This window comes from Penicillium solitum, assembly GCF_028829755.1.
Source record: "Penicillium solitum strain IBT 25940 chromosome Unknown utg000004l_segment0_segment0, whole genome shotgun sequence".
Lineage (NCBI taxonomy): Eukaryota > Fungi > Ascomycota > Eurotiomycetes > Eurotiales > Aspergillaceae > Penicillium > Penicillium solitum.
This window is the reverse complement of record NW_027072124.1, coordinates 2,069,999-2,092,615: the sequence shown is the minus strand read 5'-3', so window position 1 is coordinate 2,092,615 and position 22,617 is coordinate 2,069,999. Positions and strand designations below refer to the sequence as shown.

General features: G+C 47.7%; 7 protein-coding genes across 7 annotated transcripts; 3 read left to right on the top strand and 4 right to left on the bottom strand.

Annotated features, from left to right (window-relative positions):
* Window positions 1–1,447: 1,447 nt before the first annotated feature.
* Window positions 1,448–4,858, bottom strand: kin1 (putative serine/threonine protein kinase Kin1). The gene is made up of 3 exons (XM_065605429.1): window positions 4,224–4,858; window positions 3,538–4,165; window positions 1,448–3,480 (listed from the first exon to the last, which is right to left on the bottom strand). The coding sequence occupies exons 1-3, from the start codon at window positions 4,794–4,796 to the stop codon at window positions 1,532–1,534; spliced, it is 3,150 nt and encodes a 1,049-aa protein (XP_065461283.1). The 5' UTR covers window positions 4,797–4,858; the 3' UTR covers window positions 1,448–1,531.
* A 585-nt stretch (window positions 4,859–5,443) lies between these two features.
* On the bottom strand, window positions 5,444–8,863 carry N7455_006798 (uncharacterized protein; the record flags this gene model as incomplete). The annotated part of the gene is made up of 20 exons (XM_040953647.2): window positions 5,444–5,512; window positions 5,565–5,787; window positions 5,851–5,880; window positions 5,931–6,081; window positions 6,143–6,207; window positions 6,264–6,394; window positions 6,453–6,477; window positions 6,527–6,629; window positions 6,680–6,722; window positions 6,772–6,815; window positions 6,866–7,251; window positions 7,302–7,424; window positions 7,489–7,573; window positions 7,631–7,680; window positions 7,736–7,894; window positions 7,944–8,049; window positions 8,102–8,157; window positions 8,213–8,223; window positions 8,280–8,442; window positions 8,502–8,863. 20 exons carry the CDS (start codon window positions 8,861–8,863, stop codon window positions 5,444–5,446), a joined length of 2,385 nt encoding a protein of 794 aa, XP_040815917.2.
* Window positions 8,864–9,707: 844 nt separating this feature from the next.
* On the top strand, window positions 9,708–11,396 carry N7455_006797 (uncharacterized protein; the record flags this gene model as incomplete). The annotated part of the gene is made up of 1 exon (XM_040953569.2): window positions 9,708–11,396. The coding sequence occupies one exon, from the start codon at window positions 9,708–9,710 to the stop codon at window positions 11,394–11,396; it is 1,689 nt and encodes a 562-aa protein (XP_040815875.2).
* Window positions 11,397–12,550: 1,154 nt separating this feature from the next.
* Window positions 12,551–13,170, top strand: N7455_006796 (uncharacterized protein). Its single transcript, XM_040953687.2, has 3 exons — window positions 12,551–12,719; window positions 12,781–12,964; window positions 13,021–13,170. The coding sequence occupies exons 1-3, from the start codon at window positions 12,705–12,707 to the stop codon at window positions 13,035–13,037; spliced, it is 216 nt and encodes a 71-aa protein (XP_040815944.1). The 5' UTR covers window positions 12,551–12,704; the 3' UTR covers window positions 13,038–13,170.
* A 2,878-nt stretch (window positions 13,171–16,048) lies between these two features.
* On the top strand, window positions 16,049–18,968 carry N7455_006795 (putative DUF221 domain protein; the record flags this gene model as incomplete). Its single annotated transcript, XM_040953536.2, has 2 exons — window positions 16,049–16,135; window positions 16,188–18,968. The coding sequence occupies 2 exons, from the start codon at window positions 16,049–16,051 to the stop codon at window positions 18,966–18,968; spliced, it is 2,868 nt and encodes a 955-aa protein (XP_040816078.2).
* Window positions 18,969–19,448: 480 nt separating this feature from the next.
* Window positions 19,449–20,114, bottom strand: N7455_006794 (alpha/beta hydrolase; the record flags this gene model as incomplete). The annotated part of the gene is made up of 2 exons (XM_040953589.2): window positions 19,449–20,032; window positions 20,093–20,114. 2 exons carry the CDS (start codon window positions 20,112–20,114, stop codon window positions 19,449–19,451), a joined length of 606 nt encoding a protein of 201 aa, XP_040815903.2.
* Window positions 20,115–21,341: 1,227 nt separating this feature from the next.
* On the bottom strand, window positions 21,342–21,578 carry N7455_006793 (Clr5 domain-containing protein; the record flags this gene model as incomplete). The annotated part of the gene is made up of 2 exons (XM_065605428.1): window positions 21,342–21,417; window positions 21,466–21,578. 2 exons carry the CDS (start codon window positions 21,576–21,578, stop codon window positions 21,342–21,344), a joined length of 189 nt encoding a protein of 62 aa, XP_065461282.1.
* Window positions 21,579–22,617: the final 1,039 nt, after the last annotated feature.

Below are 22,617 nucleotides of genomic sequence, written 5' to 3'. Positions count from 1 at the left end.
TTTAGGGACTAAATACAATTTTAGTCGGGGAGTATGTTACGATCTGGAAGAGGTGCGAAGGAGGATTCTGCCATTAGATTCCGACTTAGATGGATGTTTGCATAGTTTGTTTGTTGTTCGACCAGGACCCCACAAAGGTCCTGTGAGACTTGTTTCCTCTCTTCCTCTTTTCTTCCTTTCTCTGTACTTAGTATTTTCGTTTAATGCACTCTTTACTTTGAAGAATTGGCTGGTAACAATAGGTATCAGGCCGTTCGGCGCTTTTGGTTACTCGGGAGAAGTGTTCGTATCACTTCCGCCAACTGGTCAATTCAATGCGGCGCCCCCCCTCGCACACAGGCGCACCCATAGCCCCGCCCGCTCCCCAGGCTGGATAAAATGCGTACGGGCTTGGGTGACTAGGGGTTACACAGCAGCAGGCGTGAGTTGGGATATGGGTTGCGCATGCGCGCTCGCATCGGGCCCTAGACCCTGGGTCCTGGGCCCCGGGCTCTGGGCCTCGGTGCCACAACAGCGGGTGCTACGCTCGTGGCATTTAGTCCCACGTTTTCACGAGTATCACCAAAGACCTCAACAATCAAATTGAAGTCCATGTATGGTTCATGTACTCTGTATATATAGTTATATATATTTTTTTTATTGCATACATACCATAAACTTGCCATTTACGTAGTTACAGATAGGGAGGGTATGCCCCCTAGAAACTGTAGACACCCCGGGTTTGATTCTGAGCTCCTAGACTAGAATTTAGCTATGATCTATCTGTACCAAGAATGAGCCTGGTGGGGTCTTCAAATGATATTTGGGGTTGTTGGCTCACCCCACCGGGTCTGGGCGAACCCCGGTCAAGATAAAGTTCCAGTTTAGAGTATCAGCAGCGAGCCACCCATGGATAGGTGAATGGCATATATGGACCAACAGAGAAAGGGGGGGGGGGGAATTAACTAACATACTTGTTTGGATTATAATAATAACACTTGGAGCTGAACTTATTTATATTATAGGGCAGTTTACGAATACGAAATCCTACGGGAGATTGCCGCAACCATTTTGTATTTGTAGCCACAACACAAAGTTCATAACTGTCCAACGAAAGATACAACACCACCTGGGCATCTCTCTAGGCCACAACAGCCAATAGATGACACCGGGGGGGACAAAGCAAAAGCAAAAACGCTAGCAACCAAAACGTCTTCACTAATATACACCATGAAAAGTGCAAATCTAGCTAGGTCAATAGGTATTGAGATATGGAGTAGTACTTAGGTTCAGGACGAAAAGAGAAAATAACGGGCTAATGAAGATAAATGATCCCTCTATGAAAGATGAGAGGAAAGCAAAGATGACAATGGACATGCAAATGATAAGGGGCAAAATGGATGAATGCTCGTGCGTGCGGATGCGTCGTAGATGGATGTAAGTCAAAAAAAAGAGGGGAAAAAAAGCGCCAAGTGTGTACCGCAATGACAAAGGAAGATGTCTTGTCATAGAATGTGCTCCTTGGCCAAGGATTTCATGTCGATAGGACAGGTCACAGTTTCAATGCATCGAGGATCTTCTTCGCCATCTCTCGATACTGCCACATGCCACCTGATACTTTCTTGAACTGAATACCATGTAGGGAGAACAAGGGCACCTTCACGATCAGGATTTCGAAGCGAAGGACGAGATTCTCTCCAGTGTCGCTCTGTACACGGGTAGTGGTTTCACCAACGACACGTTCGCCGACTGGACCACCCTGCCCCCGTGCAACATATTCATCTGAGCCGTCCGAGTTCGTGGTGAAACTGTGATCCGGCGCAGCTTGAGCTTGACGAAGTTTGGAGGACCCAGTGCGGCTGTCGTGAGAGGTTTCATCATGATGGAGGAGGCCGCCAAAGCTGATGCGACGGCGATGCCCTGATACTTGTCCCTGTCGTTCTGGACTGGGAGGGGCAACATCAACGACCTTGTCGAGGTCGATGCTGGGGGCGTGGCGGCAGCTAAACCCACCCTTGATCTCGACATACTCAACCGCGAGCTGTCTCAAGACCCGAATAATGTCGGCCCGAATGACGGGCAAAGGTTTGCTGCTGGTGGTGGAAACACTGAAAAGACCCTTAAGGAACACTGGTTTGGACAGATCTTCTCCCTCGTTAGCGCTCTCTAGTGCTGTCCCGGCGCCGGAGATGTCTGCATCTGTCTCTTCGGGCAGGTTGGCCTCTCGGGTAGCCTCGCGCCGGGCCCGACGGGCCTGAATACTTTCTCGCCGGGCGTGTCCCAGCGACATTGTACGCGTGGCGTGCGTGCGTCCACCAGCCCTCACGCTGGCCGGATCTTGCTGATTATTCGGAACAACTTGATCAGAGTCACTGGTAGAGGGCGGTTGACGGTCTGCAGGAACGTCCAAGGCATCGGCGTCACTTCTCCGTGCGGCTCTCCGAGTTCGGTAGTCTGCCGAATTGACACTGGTAGATCTTTCCAGGAATTTGTTGGACTGCGCATTGCGTTCCGACGATCCTGGCGCCGCTAGAAGATCCTGTTGAGGCCGGCTGTCATTCGAAGACGTCTCGCCTGCGGATGGCTCCGCTCGTCGGGTCCTCCTTACACTAAAGCCACGGTTCATCGGAGATGCTGAATCTGCAGGAGGTTGAACGTTGAGTGTGGGTGTGTTGGGGGTACTGCCGCGTTCACGATCCACATCGCGGCTACGATCTTTGGTTCTGCGAGTGCTGAATCTTCTCAAAATTCCAGCAGCAGTGCTTTCTTTCTTGGCAGGGGCGTCGGGCTGCGAGATTGGGACTGCGTGCGTAGATGGCGAGGAAGAATGAAGTATCTTCATTCCTTCCGAGGCTTCGTCCTCGCCATGGGTGCGGGCGCGTGGCCGAGACCGTCGTCCAGTATCCTTGTCTCCTGCCAGCTGGTACTGATTGGTGTGGGCGGCTTCCGGGGGCCGCAGCTCAGGCACATGGACTTCACTGGGGGTTTGACGAAGACCAAGGGCACCAGGACGTGCTTCGGCCCGCTCTCTGTCAATCTTTTCTTTCACCAGATGGTACGTGGAGACCAACGGGCTGTAAGCATTTAAAGGGTCGTTGCCTAGTTGCACCGCCTCGGCTGAAGGTGCGGAAAGGGTATCACGACTGGCCGCAGAGTTTCGACGTTTGTAGAAATCGAACACTCCTCGTTTGCGCTCTGGGTGATTGGAAACAGGTTGCTGTTGTTCGCGGAAGTACAGCCGGAGAGCATGTTGGTAATCCTCGGACTCCAATACTTTAGTCAACTGAGCTGTAATGTACTCCGGAGGCCCGAAGTCAAAGCCGGTCATCTTTTCAACGACCTCTGGATCCAGAGGTAACTGCAAAGGCTCACGATGAGGGAGGTGATTCTCTGGGGGGTTACTAAAGCCCTTATTCATCCAGGGATGGCTCATGATCTCGGCCAAACTGGCGCGCTGCTTGGGGTCAGTGACCAGCATGCGGGATATAATGTGGCGACACTCTGCGAAGCCTAATCAGCAATGGAATCAGAGAAATCATTCTTTCAAGGTTGACTTACCGGCAGTGAGACCTGGCGGGTATTCCACCACACCTTTCTTGATTTTGGCATGCAGCTGAGGCATACTCTGGTCATCGAAAGGTACCTTTCCACAAACCAAGACGTAAAGGACAATTCCGAAGCTCCAAACATCAACTTCGGGCCCCGTATATTGTCTGGCCTGGAGCAGCTCTGGAGCAGCGAAATACAGACTACCGCAGAATGTCTTCAACAAACCTCTTGGGGAGAACAAGTTGCTGAGACCAAAATCAATGATTTTGATATCACCCGTCTTACTGATGAGGATGTTCTCAATTTTCAGATCGCGATGTACGATGCTGTTGCGGTGGGAGTAATCCAATGCGCTGGCGATCTGTCGTGCGAATTTGCGCGCCTGCTTTTCCTTCAGTTTGCCGTGGGAGATGATATAATCCAGCATTTGGCCACCGTTGACATATTCAAACAACATGTACCAATGGTATGATGTTCGAACAACGTCCCGCATACCGCAGATATACGGATGGTTCACCAGGCTGACGATGGCGGCTTCTCGAGCTGTCCGAATCTCCTTTGAGCGATCAGCTCTCTCTGTCTCCCGGGTGGTGCGATGTTCCTCGGTCGAGAGTCGTGGCACGATTTTAACGGCAACCTGCGACCGTAGTCAGTATTGTGTTGATAATTTGAGACAAAGATTCGAATATTCATACCTGTTCTCCAGTCTCCATATTTTTCGCCAGTTTTACTTTTCCCATACTTCCAGCACCTATTGTTTTGCCTAGAGCCCACTGACCCGTCGGCGTCGTGATCGTAGTCCGTCGCCGAGGCGCGGCTGCGGCTGCGGGGGCATTTGTTGCGGTCGCATGTTGCGGCGGCAGTTGTGAAGCCGAGCTCGGTGTCATATCAACACTGTCTCGCTGACGGCTTTGCGTTGAGGGGTTTCTTTGATGCCTCCGGCCGGTTTCAGTTCGAGCGGTCGAGGGGCGTTCCTGAGATCGGTCCGATGACGTTTCCCGACGAGGAGGCATGCGCGCGGCATTGGATGCCTCGAATTCGCGTCGGGCTGCACCCTCCAGTGCAGTGTGGTTTGAGGGAGGACGTCGGTCCTGGGAAGGAGTTTTCGAATGTGATAGGTTAGTTGGCATAGGAGGCTGGGTCGTATTTGACGATCGAACCGCCACACTGCGTGTCCGATGCGGGAGATCCGATGGGGCTCGAGAGGGACGAGATGTAGTTGAGTGGCTGCGGACCACAGTGGGTGTTTTAGTTGTCGGTACCGACATCGTGGATGGTTCTCCTTGAGGGGTTTGGAGCGGTCAAAGGAATGAGCCGGGGGGGGGGGGGGGGGGGGGGGATGAGGGAAGCCGCAGCCACGGCTGGGCCCCGAGCACGTTTGATGGGGTACGAGGACTGTCTCACGGGACGAAACAAATCCCGTAATGCGAATGCGATGAAAGATGATGATACTAAAAGGACGAAGATGGAAGAGGGGAAGGTTAAGAGTAAGAGGAGGTTGGGATGCGGAGATCGTCTAGGGGCGACAACTTCCAAGGTGCAAGCTCTCGAGTTGATACCCAAATTCTGTTTGAGGCTGGGTTTCATCCCCGACTACGCCCCCCCTTTTTTTGTAGAAATTCTTTTAATTCTTTTTTAGTTCTTTTAGGTCACTGTTAAATTTTCTTTTTTTTCCCGCAGGGAATACTATTAACATGCATATAATACTGTGGCCATGACCACGTCAGCACCTAGCTACACCTGGGCATGCAACCCTGGGGAACTATGTTGTATTAACGGTCTTTAGCCACGGTCACGTGGGCCGAGGTTCTATAAATACCCGGAGGTAAGGATATTATTCAACATTATAAATCTGCATTTATAGAACGTGATTTCCAAAAAAAAAAGGGCATAGTTAGTGTGAGCAGTGAGAATATCACCACTTCTGTGGTCCAAAAGTCTCCCCATCTGCGACAGTCTTTCGAACTGCAGTATAAAGAGAGTCCTATGTTCCTCATTAGGCCCACAAGAATAAATGTCGGGATATAGTTACGTACCATGGTCTCGTATGGAGCTGTATTTCCCCACCACTGGGGTATCGAGACATTCGGCAGAATAATCGCGAAGAAAATAACAATGGTGGACAGAATGAGGCCTGAGTCAAGTCCTGCAGCGGTGATATAGTTGTAAGTATGCCACCAGCCGCCCCACCGGCGTCGAATCCAGTAGTTGAAAATGAGGCCAAAGATAACCCATGAAGAGAAACTCAAAGGAGTGGCCCTGTAAAATGATCAGTAAGACGTAACCGTGAACAACAGCACCGGGAATGTTGTATAGACTTACGGAGGCAACCAGGCCATAGCACCTAGCATCCTGTTGATAATATTAGCGTATTTCATCAAAAATTATATCCCGTGACTTACACAGGTGCATTTAGGAACCTGAGCTTAGACCGAGGGAATACTCGTATTAAGACATAGAATACCACGGGAAGAAGGGCGCCGATCAGCCAGAACCATTGTATTTGAGCGTACATGGCGCCGGGTCCAAACATGCGCTGTGGGCCAATGACACCTAAATAAATAGTTAATACGGAGTAATATGCTGGGATGTCCCTGAGACATAGCAAACTGACCCCACACGATGCTGGATGAAAAGAATGCTCTTCCGTTTGGGCATGTAAAATTCCCTGACTGAGTACTGCTCCCAGAGATTGTTAATAACTTGTTCTCTTTCCAAATATATGTATAACATACGGCGTGCAAACTTCATCGATATTGCCTAGAGTCCAATTCATGACTGCAATCTGAACAATACTTGCCCATATTGTGGCAACAACTTGACACATGAAGGTGACGCGGGGTGGCACTTTCATATAATGGGCCAGCTATTGTTGAAGAAGAGTCAACAATCTGGTCCGCTGACATGGGGAGAAAGTTCCTTACCTTGAGATCCGCACAGTATACTTGACTATTGATAAGGTCAGCCTTCATTCTAGAAAGAGAGGATTGATTCTTACGCTTGTCCCAAGGTGATGGTGCTGAAGACCTTGAATACCATGACCCCAATCGGCTTTCCTGGGATCATAAAACCTGCCAAGAATGGCGATAGAACGTTGAGAGCTACATTAGTTAGCATTGTACACATACAAGAGGCGCGGGACTGCACGTACACAGCGTAATATTAGTGATTCCGAGAATCATGCAAGTCGGGATCTGTTGTTTGAGTCAAAAATAATCACCCAGTGATCATAACACAACATACTATAAAGACCACGGCGAGGATGATAGAGACAAAAAAGCCCCACCCTATGTATTTTGTCAGATTTGAGCATCAGACCGAGAAGAATATCACATACAAGGGAGCTGCGAATCATATGCCAGAATGCCTGCAAGCCCTAACGCGATCGAGAATAGGAATAGTGCCGCATACCACCAGTCAGGTGCTTCCTTGTACTTCTTCATCATGGTAAGATGAATATCAGGTTCCTGTTCCCGAGAAGCCCTAAATTGATGCCAGATCTGCTTTCGATGGAAGAGAATAACATGTACAATAGCTGCTGTAAGGGCTGCAAACGACAGTCCATAGTTCAAGGCAAAGGTTGGAGCCAGGAACATCGGTGAGTATGCCTTGTATTTTTCCTCATCAAAAGAGAAACCAGAACCTAGAATTTTGGTTACATTGTAGGCATTTTGTGTATTATCATAGGTGCTGGATGTGTTGATAGGGAGATAGGTGGAGTACCTATATTTCTGTCAGTCTTGAAATGAGTCTGGTGAGATATTGCAGCATACAAAGCCTCAGAGTAAGAGATCCCGATTGTGGTGATGATCACAAACACCACAAGCCCGATGAAGGTGTTGACAAGAGCATGGACAGGTGCCAAGAGTGGATCTCCGAGATATGCGGAGACGTAGCTGGTTATAATTAGATTTACATCCTTTCCGCGGTTCTACAAGTGACGGGGACTATAAATCTTACGTCCAATCAAATGTAATAGGAATGAGAGAGAGACCTGTAAAGCCCCCGAACAGCTGGTTCAAAACCACATTGTTGGGTCGGATCCCTACAAGGAAAAGGAGTCAGCACAAGTCAGGAATGAAACATGGCAACGGGACCTTACAGGTGACAAAAGCAAAAACAGAGAGTCCTTGCCATAGGACCCCCGGTATCCTGCAATTCAAAGAAATTAGCATATGTCGTTCGGATTGGAATAGGAGAGCCTTACCAATACCAGACGAAAGCCCCGATTGTCACATATAGGAAATATCGGTATCGTGAGATGCTCCATCCGTGGGTCTCTGATTCATCCTCGGAGCTCCAGTCGTGAAGAGCATAAAACAAGGAAGTGTTCGCAAATTGACTAGGCCACATCATAGCAGCGGGCCTTGACATTGTGAGTATTGGCAATCCCGGCAGAGAAGGTTCTAACTTACCAGACGAGGAACCGGCGGAAGATGCCAGCTAGTGACATACCAACAACCTGACTGCTCAAAGCGAATAAAAGTTGGAATCCCCATCCAAGTTCCATATTATAGAGTGCTGAGAGTGTATATTAGACCAATATTGATTTAGTGCCAGATATATTGCTCACGCTTTGCTTTCAATGCCAAGAGGGCATCCGTACAATAAGCATATCCGATCGACACACTATACATTGCTTAGCATTGATGCAGAAGCTTGGATGTGATCAAGATCCACCCACTTTGCCATGATCTGAAAACAAAAGGCCAGCTTTATTAATTTTTGAGAATCAACTTTCAGGAGCTTACTGTGATAACTGCATGCTCTTTGATAGTGAAAGGACCAGTATTCAACGTCCATTCCACTCCAAATGTATTGAACTTCCGAGTCGGCATTGTCTTGGCCCACAAACAACCCATCGGATAGACCAGCAACTGCACGACGATGGCCGGGAACGAGATGGCAGGACTCCTAGTGCAAGATGAGCAACCAATTTCCTACCCAAAGGCTTCATCGGAATAGAAGCCCACCTCATGCTCAGGAACATATTGAGTCCACTTCCCAGAGTAGTGAAAAACATGCCCAGCACCCAGGCGCGTACGGTGTTTGCAACTTCTCCGCCATCTGTGTTGCGCACCGCGGCACGAACAGACTCATACTGGGACTCCCGAGCGAGAGTCTTTTCTAACTCGGCAGCCTTTTCCTGGTCGCCTGTCTTGACTGCCTCGTTAATGGCATCGATCTTCTCCTGTGGCAAATTTGGGTCCCACTGGTGGGAGAGTTGAACCTTGTGTAACTCCCGAATTGTATCGCTTACTGACTTGTCATTCTCGTTTGGCATGTCGAGTTGGGATGGGTCAAGGCCCTCCGTGACAGGCAGATGTGAAGCCATTCTGCAACAATAGGGTAGCAGGTAACCTGATTAGGGTTTGACTGAGCAATCAACTTAGAATTAAAAGCTTCTGGGCATGACAGGTATTATTCAAGACTTATATTTCTGGCAGATAGGAAGAAATAAAAAAAGAGAAAGAGAGATTAGGAGATTAAGGGGACTATCTATCATAGCAAACAGCCAAGAGAACTGTAATCTGTATACGGCGTCAATTGAGCTTGAATTGTCTTATCTAGACTTGGCAATGGCTACATATACTACTAGCTACATATGTAGGTATGTAGAAGTTTAACCTGGGCCGGTCCCCTTGCCGGTCCAGTCCTCGGGAGAATAAGTTTCTCCTCCAAACACAACGTAGCATTTGATTCATTTCCCCGCATTTTAACATCACCCCTAGTCCCCCCCTGGACTGCCCACTTTAGGGTATCATCCCGTCGAGATAACAAAGTACTGCTTTAGGTATAAACGCGGAGAAAGACCACTCAACTTTATAAGATAAGGTTACTCCGTGCGATATGACCAAAAATCAACCATTCGGACCAGCCAGCGATATAAGGTATAATGTCGGATACACCACCCGATGTAGTATTGTAGGAAATATTTGTTTTAATCAAATGCATCGCGGAGATAGTCTAGGTTCTGATTTAGCTGGAAGCCTATGCTTTTCTTTTTCAATCTAGAGTTAGTCCAGTCCTAGGAAAGCGCTTCTTCTTCACTACACATTGCTTCTTCTGATTTCCTGCCCCTAAGACCGAATGAACTTCGAAAGAAAATAATTTTTAAAAAAATAAGCAAACTCATATCTTCCCGAACAAAACAGAGTGATAACCGGATTTTGCCTGTCATGGTATCTGTCACTTCACCCAGGGGCATCGCCATCCAACGTGCACAAGCCGACACGATACGCGACAGGATTGAGCGCATCACCGAAGACCTCAAAGATATCAAAGAATTTTTCCCTATCAAAATATCTCCCAGAAGAACACAGAAGTTACGCGAGTTCCTTACATCTGAGCTCGACTCACTCCGCAGCCAGCCCTTTGATCTTTATGATCAACCAGGGAAGGTAGATTATCTTCTGATAAAAAATTACCTAGAAAGACAGCTGCGCGAGTTGGACCTCAACTCTAAACAAGATGAAATGACCGCACTACTTCTACCGTTTTCAGACACACTGCTGGAGCTGTGTGAGGCTCGTGCTATGGTAGTGTCGATGAATTCAAAAGACGCTGCGCAGAAGCTTGTTGAATGCCAGTCTCAAATCGCAGCCGTGATAGACATGGTCAAAAACGGCTCGAGCAAGATTCGGATGGAGAAAACAATTGCATTTAGAGCGGCGAGAAACATAGACTCATTGCACACCAACCTGAAAGAATGGTTCGAATTCTACAAAGGCTACGATCCGTCGTTCAACTGGTGGGTGTCACATCCATATGGGGTTGTGGAAAAGGGCCTGAAAGATGTTTCAGCAAGTATCCGAGAGAACTTGGCTGGTATCCGCCCAGGCAACGAAGATGCGATAGTGGGTGATCCTATCGGTCGAGAGGGTTTACTTAGCGAACTCTTGGGTGAGATGATTGCCTACACACCGGAGGAATTAATCTCAATTGGAGAGAAGGAGTTCAAATGGTGTGTTGGTGAAATGAAGAAGGCATCACGCAGCATGGGGTTCGGGGATAACTGGAAGCAGGCCCTGGAAGAAGTCAAGAATGACTTCGTCGAACCTGGAAAACAAACTGAATTAGTCCGAGATCTCACGATGGAAGCAATCTCCTTTGTTCAAGATCATCAACTCGTCACCGTTCCACCGGTTGCCAAGGAGAACTGGCAGATGTTTATGATGTCGCCCGAGCGCCAGAAAGTAAACCCTTTCTTCCTCGGAGGTGACTGTATCATTGTCTCATACCCAACCGATGAGATGGACCATAAATCCAAGCTGATGGGGATGCGTGGGAACAACATCCATTTCTCCCGCGCTACGGTCTTCCATGAGATGATACCTGGCCACCATTTGCAGATGCACATGATTGCGAGATACAAACCCTACCGCCAGCTATTTGACACTCCGTTCTGGATTGAAGGATGGGCTCTGTACTGGGAGTTTATTTTGTGGAACGACGAACGGTTCAAAAAGACGCCGCAGAACCGGATTGGGATGCTGTTTTGGCGACTTCATCGGTGCGCCCGAATAATATTCTCCATTAAGTTCCATCTCGGACAGATGGCTCCTCAGGAGTGCATTGATCTACTCGTTGATCAAGTCGGACACGAACGTGCCACTGCAGAAGGAGAAGTGAGACGATCATTGAATGGCGATTATTCGCCGTTATATCAGGCCGGGTATATGCTGGGTGCATTGCAAATATATGCACTGCGGAAGGAGACTGTCGAGACGGGACTCCTTGCTGAGAAGGAATTCCATGACCGGTTTTTGAAGGGGAATTGTATGCCAATCGAGTTGGCGCGGGCCTCGATGCAAGATCAGCCGTTATCGCGAGAGCACAAGCCGTCTTGGAAATTCTATTCCTTATAAGATCTATCTCATGGCGGCCTATAGGGTTAGGAGAAACAAGGAGAATATTCTTGTCCATCTCCAATGAATTCACCTAGCGAAGGCACGAACTACCTGTATAAATTGCTTGTCTTACGGCTCTTGGGGGCTGACCCTTGAACGCCAGCCAGCATCGCTCCCGATTTTCTGGCAAAACCTAAATGGGTCTCTACTAGGATCAATTGTAACTAGTAATCCTTGGAAATGAATACAAATGAATGAATGTTTTGACCTCCTTAGTGACAACCAGAACCCGAGTTCTATCGGTTGTGGAGTTCATATTCCATTCTTATTGGCGGATTCAGATACCGGGACTCTAACTCGCCGAACTGCTGTGCTTCCAAAGGCCCACAGGTTGTCTAGACGAGACTTCAGATGAACTACGTCATAGGCCCGTCCAAAAAGCTCGGCGCTAGTCATGTATGACCTGCATAGATCGAACTGTACAGTGTGTGCATCAGAATCAGTGTTCAACCCCGCAGTCATATATCCACATAGCCACATCTGGGTAATATGATATATTATTGTAGCTTTATTAAAGGGGGGGGGGATACTTTTCAAGCCGAGCTCTTTCTTTCAATGACTCTAATTGCCGATGGACAGGCACAATATTAGCTTCAATTTGCCTCAATTGTAAGTCAGGTGTGCGCCAAATGATTCTCCATAGACCACTGCCTATTATGACAGCATACTAATATTGCATCCATGGAATGTACCGGTCCAACTATTCTGTAGCTGCATTGTTGGGGTAAATGTGTCCATACGTCATGCAGCCAGGTTTGGTGGGTCTGGGAACAATCTGGGGATATGTGGAATGGCCTCTCACGTTTGAAGAACGGGCTACGGAAGAAAATGGCATGTTCGAGTTAGCTGTGTCTATCATAGCCACAAATTATGTTCGCGCGTGTAGTGCAAGTGTTGTAGATCTAAATCTCTATCCCAATGCATCTAACTAGTGATGTCAGAGGGTCAGAACTAGTAGGAAGCGTAAACTGTGGATCGACCTGGAGTTACAGCCACCAAGCTTCCAAGATTTTATGCTTTGGCAAACTTGGCACTGCACGAGTTGTATGTGACCTGAGGTTGGCTGTTCCCGGGGCGAGGTACGGGCCCTTTCATCAATGACATGACGTCATGACATCATTGCCCCTGCCCCAGATAGGACCCAGAACAATATAAATATCCCTTGAACTTCCCCAGAACTTCAATTATTCTTCAACACAACTCATCTTCCACTATCTCAATCAACCCTTTTCAAACAAACCACATTTTCCAACTTCCAAATTCACAATGGAGACCGTCAAGGTATGTGATCAACCCAAGTCTCTTGGTACTTGCCTTATCATTGACTAACCGAAAATTATAGCAAGCCGCCAACTACGTCTCTGAGACCATTCAGGGCACTGGAGCTGAGGCTTCCAAGGAGGCCAACAAGGGCGTCGCTAAGAGCAGCGATGCCAACGTCTCCACCCGCGCCAGCGCTGCCAAGGACGCACTCGGCGACAAGAAGGACGAGCTTTCCCACAACACGAAGGCCGATGTCCACAAGGGTAAGCTGAAACCATTGCACAAAGCTGGTTAGAGAATAGTACTAACAATATTGCAGAGGCTGCCAAGAACTAAAGTGCCAATAATCTATGTGCCACTTGTTCTATATACAACACCATCTAGGCGGTACTCCTGTCTTTTGATGATATCACGATGTAAATAGCGAATAATACCACCTACGATTTAACAACGTTGATAAACAAACTTGTACAAATATACACTTTTAGCATAAAATTATTCAAGCATACTAGAAATATACCATTGAGAAGGTAGACAGAAGAAGCCACTAACATGAAATGCTGGCACAAGCCTGCGAGGCGAATGGCGAAATCGAAAGTATAATTTATTCTTCCAGAGCTTCCCCCATGATGAGCACAATCTATCGAGCTACGTTTTTTTGCTACATGGCATCGTGTGTGAAAACATGTATTCTAAATGCGTGTTTCGTGTTCTTCCACGTTGCAACCGAGACTGGATATAACCAGCAATTTCACTGTAGTCTAATGATCTTACGCGCAGACATTGCTTATGTGTCAATTTTGGAGCTACCCTTGGGTTTCTTTGGAACTACTCGCCCAAAGACCCCACAGCGAGATGCACGCACAATTCTTCTTTGATGACTGCGCTGCATCAAGGTAGGGGATATGTTTCAGTTTGGGTTGAAGTAGAACAGAATATCTCATTTTCAAAGACATAACTAGGCAGGAAATAGGATTAAGGTCAAAAAAAAAGTCGCTCAAAGATATTTCTCAACCCGCACGACCTACGGGTCTAGGCCTTCGACCCAAAAGACTGCCAAGGAACGGGTATGGGCGAGACCTACGGAGTACTCTTACTGCACTCAAGATATTCTCCACTTCTGCGGATTGCCAGTACCAACAGACTGCCGGCTGAAGAGGGCGACACACGCGGTAATGAATAGGCCACCGGCCATGGCCAGTTTTATTGGGTGGTCGGTGCGGCTGAACTCATTCTTAGGGCATAATGCACGAATCACAATCGGGACACTCCTAGCTTCTTACTAGTCTTGCGATAGGGGACTTCATCCCTGTACTCAGCCTTGAGCGTGCGCTGGCAGAACGTTGGTTGTGGTATGAAGCTCTCCGCGATCCTTGCTCACCCCGCTCAGCTGCTCCCGTCAGGATAACGGGATCCAGACCTCCAGCAAGTAATTGGCTCAAAACGCGAAGCAAACAAATCGACTTGGGCTTATGACCATCTGCCAAGATGGGGAGGTCATCTTTTCCTCCTAGGTAGGTTATTCTAAAATTGTCACATGACTGAATATATAAACGGGGGGCAAAACCACCCATTCCTCTATAGATTCAACCTCTCAGACTCTTGCATCCAATCTAAGCATAACAACAAGAATATATTTCGTAAGGCCCAGAGTATTCCTACGGGCTCTCTTACTAAATGGCCTGGGTAAAGATCGTACGTATAGCTAATGTCGTATCTCTAGGGCTACTCTCCTACCAACACGATGTGTTATAACATGATAACATATGCCTGCGGTCACACGCTCAAGTCCCAGTCGACCACCTGCAAATGTGACAAAGAGCGCTCGGATATGAACTCAAGCTTCAAGTGCAGAACATCATGCACAGGGTAGAACTTGTCACCATCCTTGGCCGCGTGGGAGCCTCGTGGCCCTCGGCACAGTCCTCTGGAGTAATGAGGGGTCAACGAATGGGAATTGATTGAAAGGGTAGCGTTTCATATATGGTCAAACTTTCGGGAATATGTATTTCCGTTACTGGCAGTGTAGCTCTTATACCATTCGGGTGGTGTTGAATGGGGAGGAAACCGAGTAGTAAACCACAAAGAAATTATCAAATCGCATACTTTGCAGTTAAATTGCCACAGCCGGCTACTCCTATTTTTTTTTTTAGAATTAGAATTAGAAAATCAACCGTGAGAATTGTTCAGTCTATCTTACGGGCCATTAACGTATTTCACATGCGAGCTGGACACACAAGCGAGCTGGGCACCCCAAAACACATAGTAAAAGCGATAAATTACGACATATAATCGCAACAACAGTTGTCTATATGGAAGTTTCCTTTTAGCCTAGTGCTTTTTATGCTATATCTAGCTCCTTTAGAGAGTTTTAGGAAGTTCAATAAATTAGTGACTGAGATATATTTATTTATTGACTTTAGCGACGTAATTTTCGATACCGAGATAATGCGAGGTTTTGATTTGCTCAGAATTAATATATAATACTAAAAATACTTATCGAATGCTATCGGCAAGTGATGAAATAAAATAAAGACGTTGGTTGTTGAGATGTCAACTTATATTTTACCGCATTTACTATGTGTTTCGGATTGCGCAGCTCGGTGGTGTACGCAGCTCGGTGGTGAAATACGTTAACTAGTTAACTAAGGTTATGAATATATTCAGGCATCCACAATTGCCTCAGGCAACAAACAAAAGACAAACCCCTCAAACTGCCTTTGGACGCCCCCGAGGAACACCAAAGGGTGGCACAACAACGTATCTACATTACCCAGGTGTACCTACATGAAGTCCATGTCTTGTGTGGTACCTTGGACCCAACAATTGCAATGTTCCAGACTTTTTCTACTTTGGGCAGGTGATTGGTGTGCCACTTGACATAAGCTGGTGGACTGCCAATGATATGATAGTGGATGGGGTCAGCGAACAGTTGAAACGTGTCAGGGCACCACTATGAACGCCAGTTGATGTTGACGCAAAATCTGATCTCCAGAGCCGTGGGAACGGCATTGATTGTACTCGGTGTGAGGGACTTTCATATTGAAGAAAAGTGGCTCTTGTGGCTCCTTATTCCAACGGCGGAGATCAGCGACGCTAAGTCAGGCCAAGAATCCAATAACTCCATGACCAAATTCTAATAATAACCCAATTCAGGCCAAACGGAGTCCACCTTTTTTTCTTTCATGCGTGCGCATTATCTTTGTCTCACCTCTCATTTCTCCCATCTTTTTAGAATCTCTCTTTCCCCTCGTTTTAATCTATTGCCTTTCATCTTCATGCTGGGTTCTTGATTTCCTCCGGCCACTCGTTAATGCCGGATCGCCACTCGTTTCTGCTTTGACGTAATGGATCTACATCACTTGAGCTTACATGCTCGTGCGGATGGGAAGGATACTTTCCTCGAACTTATTGCGAATCCATTTCGCTCTGCAGTAAGTTGAAATTGTTTCCGGAGAGAAAGAATACTCTGCTGACAAGCTACAGTTTACAGTTACTGCTATTTGGGCCTCGCTAGGCACCTCGATCGGCGTCACTGTCCTCCTCGCCCTCCTCTTCTCCCTTGTCCGACCCCGTCATTCGCTTGTCTATGCGCCCAAAGTCAAGCATGCAGACCTCAAACACACTCCGCCCCCCGTGGGCAAGGGATTCTTCGCCTGGGTCAAACCGGTCATCAATACACGGGAACCGCAGCTGATCGAGACTGTTGGCCTGGACGCCGCAATCTTCCTCCGATTTACCAAAATGTGTCGCAACATCTTCATCTTTCTTAGCATAATCGGCTGCCTCGTCATGATACCAGTCAATGTCACACAGAGCAAGGGTGCTGCCGACTCATCGGCGTCTGCCGCCTTCAATATGATGACACCCCTCAACATCACCAACCCCATGGCTATTTGGAGTCAGGTGGTATGCGCTTGGGCTTTTGATCTTATTGTTGTTTTCTTTTTGTGGAGGAACTATCGCGCAGTACGGAGCCTGCGGAGGCAATATTTCCAAAGCTCTGAATATCAGCGCAGTCTGCATGCCAGAACATTGATGGTCACGGACATCCCTCCCAATAGTCGTACCGACGAAGGCATCCTGCGGTTGACCGACCAGGTTAATCCAACCGCGGCCCTCCCACGAGCTGCGATTGGCCGTAACGTCAGGGATTTACCCCGGATCATCAAAGAACATGAAGAGGTTGTCCGAGAACTCGAGTCCGTTTTGGCAAAATACCTTAAGAACCCGGACCGATTGCCCGCGAAAAGACCGACTCTACGTCCCCCTCGCCGACAACGCAATCAACTCCCCGGGGGCAAAGTGGACGCGATCGATTATCTATCCGTCCGGATTCGCGTTTTGGAGGAGGAAATCAAGCATGGACGTGCGTCGATAGATCGCAGAAACGCAATGCCTTACGGCTTTGCCAGCTGGGACAATATCGAGCACGCTCATGCTGTGGCATGGAACGCTCGCCGGAAGCGCCCTGAGGGCACCACTATTGCTCTTGCGCCGCGGCCCAGCGATATCATCTGGGAAAACCTACCACTTTCAAAATCGGCACGCAAATGGAAGCGACTGGTCAATTTCATCTGGGTGACATGCTTGACACTTGTGTGGATTGTTCCTAACGGTTTGATTGCCATTTTCTTGTCCAACCTGTCAAATCTGGGTTTGGTATGGCCGGCATTCCAGACCTCGCTAGCAGGGAACCCAACAGTTTGGGCTGCTGTCCAGGGTATTGCGTCGCCTGCACTGACTTCACTCGTATACCTGGCGCTTCCGGTCATCTTCCGTCGACTTTCTATTCAAGGTGGCAGCAAGACTAAAACATCTCGAGAGCGCCACGTTCTGGGGCATCTGTATGCGTTCTTCGTTTTCAACAATCTGATCGTCTTTTCACTCTTCTCGGCGGCTTGGTACTTCGTGTCGTTCGTGGTTGATAAAACCCAAAACCACGAAGACGCTTGGCAAGCCATCTTGGAAAGCCGGATGTATGCCAAGTTGGTAAGCGCTCTATGCACCGTGTCACCGTTCTGGGTGACGTATCTTTTGCAGCGCAATCTCGGCGCTGCTATCGATCTTGTGCAGCTGGTTACCATGGCTTGGGTCTGGTTCGCCAAGACGTTCCTCTCACCCACACCCCGACAGGCAATTGAGTGGACCGCACCGCCACCATTCGACTACGCCAGTTACTACAACTACTTCCTCTTCTATGCCACCGTGGCTTTCTGTTTCGCTACCTTGCAACCCATTGTACTGCCGGTGACGGCATTGTACTTTGGTGTGGATGCCATGTTGAAGAAGTATCTATTGATGTACGTGTTTGTGACTAAGAATGAGTCCGGTGGTGCGTTTTGGCGAGTTCTATTCAATCGCCTGATCTTCGCTACTATTCTTGCCAACGTAATCATCGCTCTCGTTGCCAAGTCGAGCGGCACGTGGAACATGGTGTTCTGCGTGGCCCCTCTGCCTTTCTTGATGATTGGATTCAAGATCTATTGCATGAAGACGTTTGACTCCGATTGCGAGTTCTACAATCGTGCAAACCTAACCGATGCTGAGGCCCTAGGCGCGAACACTTCCGACAAGAAGGCGTCAGACCGTCTGAACACCAAGTTCGGACACCCTGCCCTGTACAAGCCACTTTTGACACCTATGGTGCACGCCAAGGCAGCCGCAGCACTAAAGGAAATCTACCAGGGCCGTCTGGACCAGGGAGACACGGGCGGCGAGTACTCAGACATTGCAATGAACCCGATGCTTGCATCGCAGCCCGGCAAGTCTGCCGAACCAGCGCCATTCGAGGTCGTCCCGGAGAACCATCTAGACTTCTCGTACTACAAGGATCGAGCAGATTTCCGAGATGAGTTCGGAGGTGGCATCTACGGCCGACCCGAGGATCTGATGACAGAGCGCTCGCACACACCCCGCAGTACTATGAGAGGCGAGTGGTCTCCCAGCTCATCGCGTGCCTCATCACCGGCACCCTCTTTGCCATCAATCTCACCGCTACATACGCACAATGGTCATGAACACTCCGACCCGACCGGACTGGTCCACCCAGCCTTCCGTGTGCCGCTATCGCGGGGCGACAGTGGCACAGGAGCATACTCAACCACAGACGAGGCGGAATCCAGACTACTCAGCCATGCACAGGCTCCTGGGCAGATGGATATCACGAATCCGCTGGGTCGCTGGCGGACCGGTGGTTATGGGCCTGTCGGCCAGGATGACGAGCCCTCGTACACCTCGTACGACGCTTACCGTTCACAGCGGTAAGCTGTGATTTGTTCATATCGGCCTTGCTGGGTCAAGCATCTGCATTTGTATAGCTCCTTTTTGTATTCTACCCTGGCGAACAACATCTCTCGGGGGGACTTAGCGTCATTTTTAAACACGAAGTTCACGATTAAATCTTTTTGTCTGTTTAGGCATGTCTTGGAAATCCCCATGTACACATAAAGTGCGCAATTCAATATCAAAGTATCAAACTTTTCCAATTCCCATGGTTCTCGAATACTAGTCCAGCTCTTAATTCGACAGCATCCTTACACATAGTGCCAGCAAACACCTCTACGAACTTATTGCACACAGCTATTGGACAGAAATGGGTTTATAGAATGAATTTTGAAATATGAAGCGTTCTCAGCTCACGTTGGACTTTATAAAATGCGCAACAGCAGCGAGTTCTCGCTTCCCACTTGGAACCACATGTCCACCGGAATGCCATATAACAATCTGTTTCTTTTTATCCCCCACCTACTGACAACTTTCCACCAACCTCATCGACGCACTCTCATCCACAACTGTATCCATACTCCCCAGAAAATGCAGCACCGGCGTCCGAATGACAGGATCATAGAAAGCACGATAATCCGGATGAGAAGCAACATAACCCGAAATACTAACCACGAACTTAAGCGGCGGGTGTTCAAGATTCGCGAAGCAAGTGGGATATGAAATCCCAGCCTCCGCTTCGAATCTAGCAAATGCATCTTTTCGATTTCCTTCTAACAGCGATGCAACCATAGCAGCCGCCGCGGCCCCCTGACTAAAACCAACGATTCCATCGAACGGCCCGGAATCCTTGAGAATAGACGCAATATATTCCAGGCCGCCTTCTATTCCCGGGTAAAGATCATGGATGGATTCGGATTCGAACCAGCTCCATGCACCGTGCCGACTGCGCAGGTCGGATGTGGTACCCGAGGAGGGCTCTAGCGCGAATGGAGCTGTCGGGTACACGAGTTCAACTCCCGGCTGGAGAGGGCCGAGGGCTCGGTGGATTAATTTTTCTAAGGCTTGGAGTTTTGCTCGGAAGAGTTCGCCCGATTGGCGGGATCCTACGGAGTATAATGGTTAGGTTTACTTCGTAGGCACTGCGGGATTCTGGGGTTCAATACCGTGGAGCATCAAGATTTTCATGGTTGGATTGGATATCTAAGCGAAGAGAGATTTTACACTTGATGCAGGCTAGGCAGGGGTATATATTGTGGGAGAAAAAAATACAGGCTATTTTACCACTAGACCATAACTAAAACTTCGGTTCTTGTTTAGGGCCTGGGGGCCGGGGGGGGGGCTATACTCCTTCGACATGTGCGCCCCAGAGGATGCAATATTATAGTAATAGAAAGTGTACGAGCCAGTATAGCTTAATTAACTTAATGGTAGTATTAATCCTTGATATCTAATATGGAAGAAGAATAATTATTTAGAAATGACACTATATAGAGTAGTTATATAATGGTTAGATACCTAGATGATTTCTCTGTTTTAGTACACTTAACATTCCTTATTATAGTTTGGTTAAATAATATAGGCTTACTTCACACCATATATATCTTCTTATATCTTCTTATATCTTCCCTAACTGGTGCGACGGCCGAGAAAAAGTGTGTTATACCGACGGGGTGTCTTAAGTACCTTTTGTATGGGTAAGTCGAACAAAAGGTACTTAATTCTAGATATTGCATCCTTTGGGGCGCACCAATACCCGGTAGGTGTATTGGGCGCTTGGCACGGTTATATGGCAGGTTATAGTTTGAAACTAATGTATACGCATTATGCGGCCTGGGATGTAACTGCCGAAACAATATGTAGGTTATACTAACTACAACATAGTGACGCGCGCTACGCACGCTATGGTTCTGAAATGCAAAAGAGGAGAAAAGACAGGCAGAGCTGAGTGAAAACTTGATATTCTAACGATAGACTTTCGATATGGAACCAGAAGCCCTAGTCTCCAGACTTCTCACCCGTATCATCCATAGTCACCTTTGGGGACTGAGGGCACATTGAGTATTGACCGTGCAGAATAATCGACTTAAACGGCTGAGCGGACGGGAAGTCCTGTTTCCCACACTCTATGGTCGTATACGCTCATTACTTCGATGAAAGGAGGTATATAATGCAAATATTTCATGGAAAATCCTATTCTCAACCCGAAATGAGTGCCTACCAGCGCGATGGAGGCATCTGAGACGCGTAAGATGATTCGGGTAGCCCCAGTTTAATGATGTTGACGGTTGGCCATCGTTGGAGATAGTAGGCGATTGAAACACAAGGGCTATTTGAGAATTGTCGCCAAAGATATACTCAAATGCTTCGTTGGCTACCGATGTTCCGACAGACGGAATCATAGATGTACCTCAGTCACTTGTTTGTGACGAAACCACAGTGTTCCCGGTCGAATCTACTGTTAAAAGTCTGGCTCTGGGAGACACCAGCGCTGGAAAAATAGATACATGAAACCATGAAAGGCGGGACAGCAGCTTACCTGGCGAGAACACCATACTCCTTCTCGATGTAGCTTATCACATTGCTGAGTGTTCGGTTCTCACTAAGATAAAGCTTCGATATATGATCTTTATGTAGTGACAATGAGCCCATGTTGACAGAAAACTAATCAAGTAGATGGAAATATTTCGCTCAAGAAATACCTAGAATTCAGGATAGCAATCTGGAATTTCTGTGAGTTTTTTTAGCCCTTTCGCATTTTAAGATATGAGAGAATGTGACTGACTATATATTTAGTTACTTACTTATCTGCCAGAGCCCCAAAGAGTGGAGCAGCGCATATCTTGAGCTGATGTGAAGTGTCATACGAGAATTGAAGGAATTCTGTTGGAAGAGGCCAGAAGATTGGTGGATCCGTCGCTCTCTACATAGAAGGATTCTTTAAATATTAATCCCATACGGAGCCGTTCTCCATAAGCCTAATAGATGGAACTGACCGTCCTTGATCTCCGATCCTCCCCATCTAACTATTGGTACAAATGTATATAGTTATAGGTGGGATTCACCCACTTTGAAAACGATCAATAGATCTATGGATTAGCTACTCCGTACGGAGTAGTATGCATTGAATTGAATAAGGGCTTTATACTCTGCAATTCTATATTATATATACTATATATGTATGTATGGTAGTATGCATGCTCTGTATTACTGGTATTAAGGGGCCATAATACCAAAATATTACAGCTGAAAAACAAAGGATTATACGGCAATGAATGGGAGTGGGTGAGTGATGCTTAGACAGACCTACCCGACTGTACTCTGGTATCTGACCAATCTAAATTGATTGATATATTCTTTGAAAAAAAGAGTGGAAGATGTTAAGAATTGTAGTTCATGAGATGGATAGACACCCGGACTGTCAGGCCGTAATTTCTCACGTGAGTATCCAGGGTCCAGCCAATTAGATCGAAGTACGTACCTTAATCGTAGAATCCAAGCTGAGCCAGTGCAATTTGATTCTCTGCATTTCATTTACCAACTGAGAATCAAAAGCGTTTGAGGTGACTTAAAAAATGAAGCAACCGTGAAAAGGGAGCTGTCAACAAGGGTGGACCGAGTCGCCCAGTCGCACCGCGCCAAAGCACTGACACAGCTCCAACCCACCAGCAACCGTAACCTCCCGAGGGCT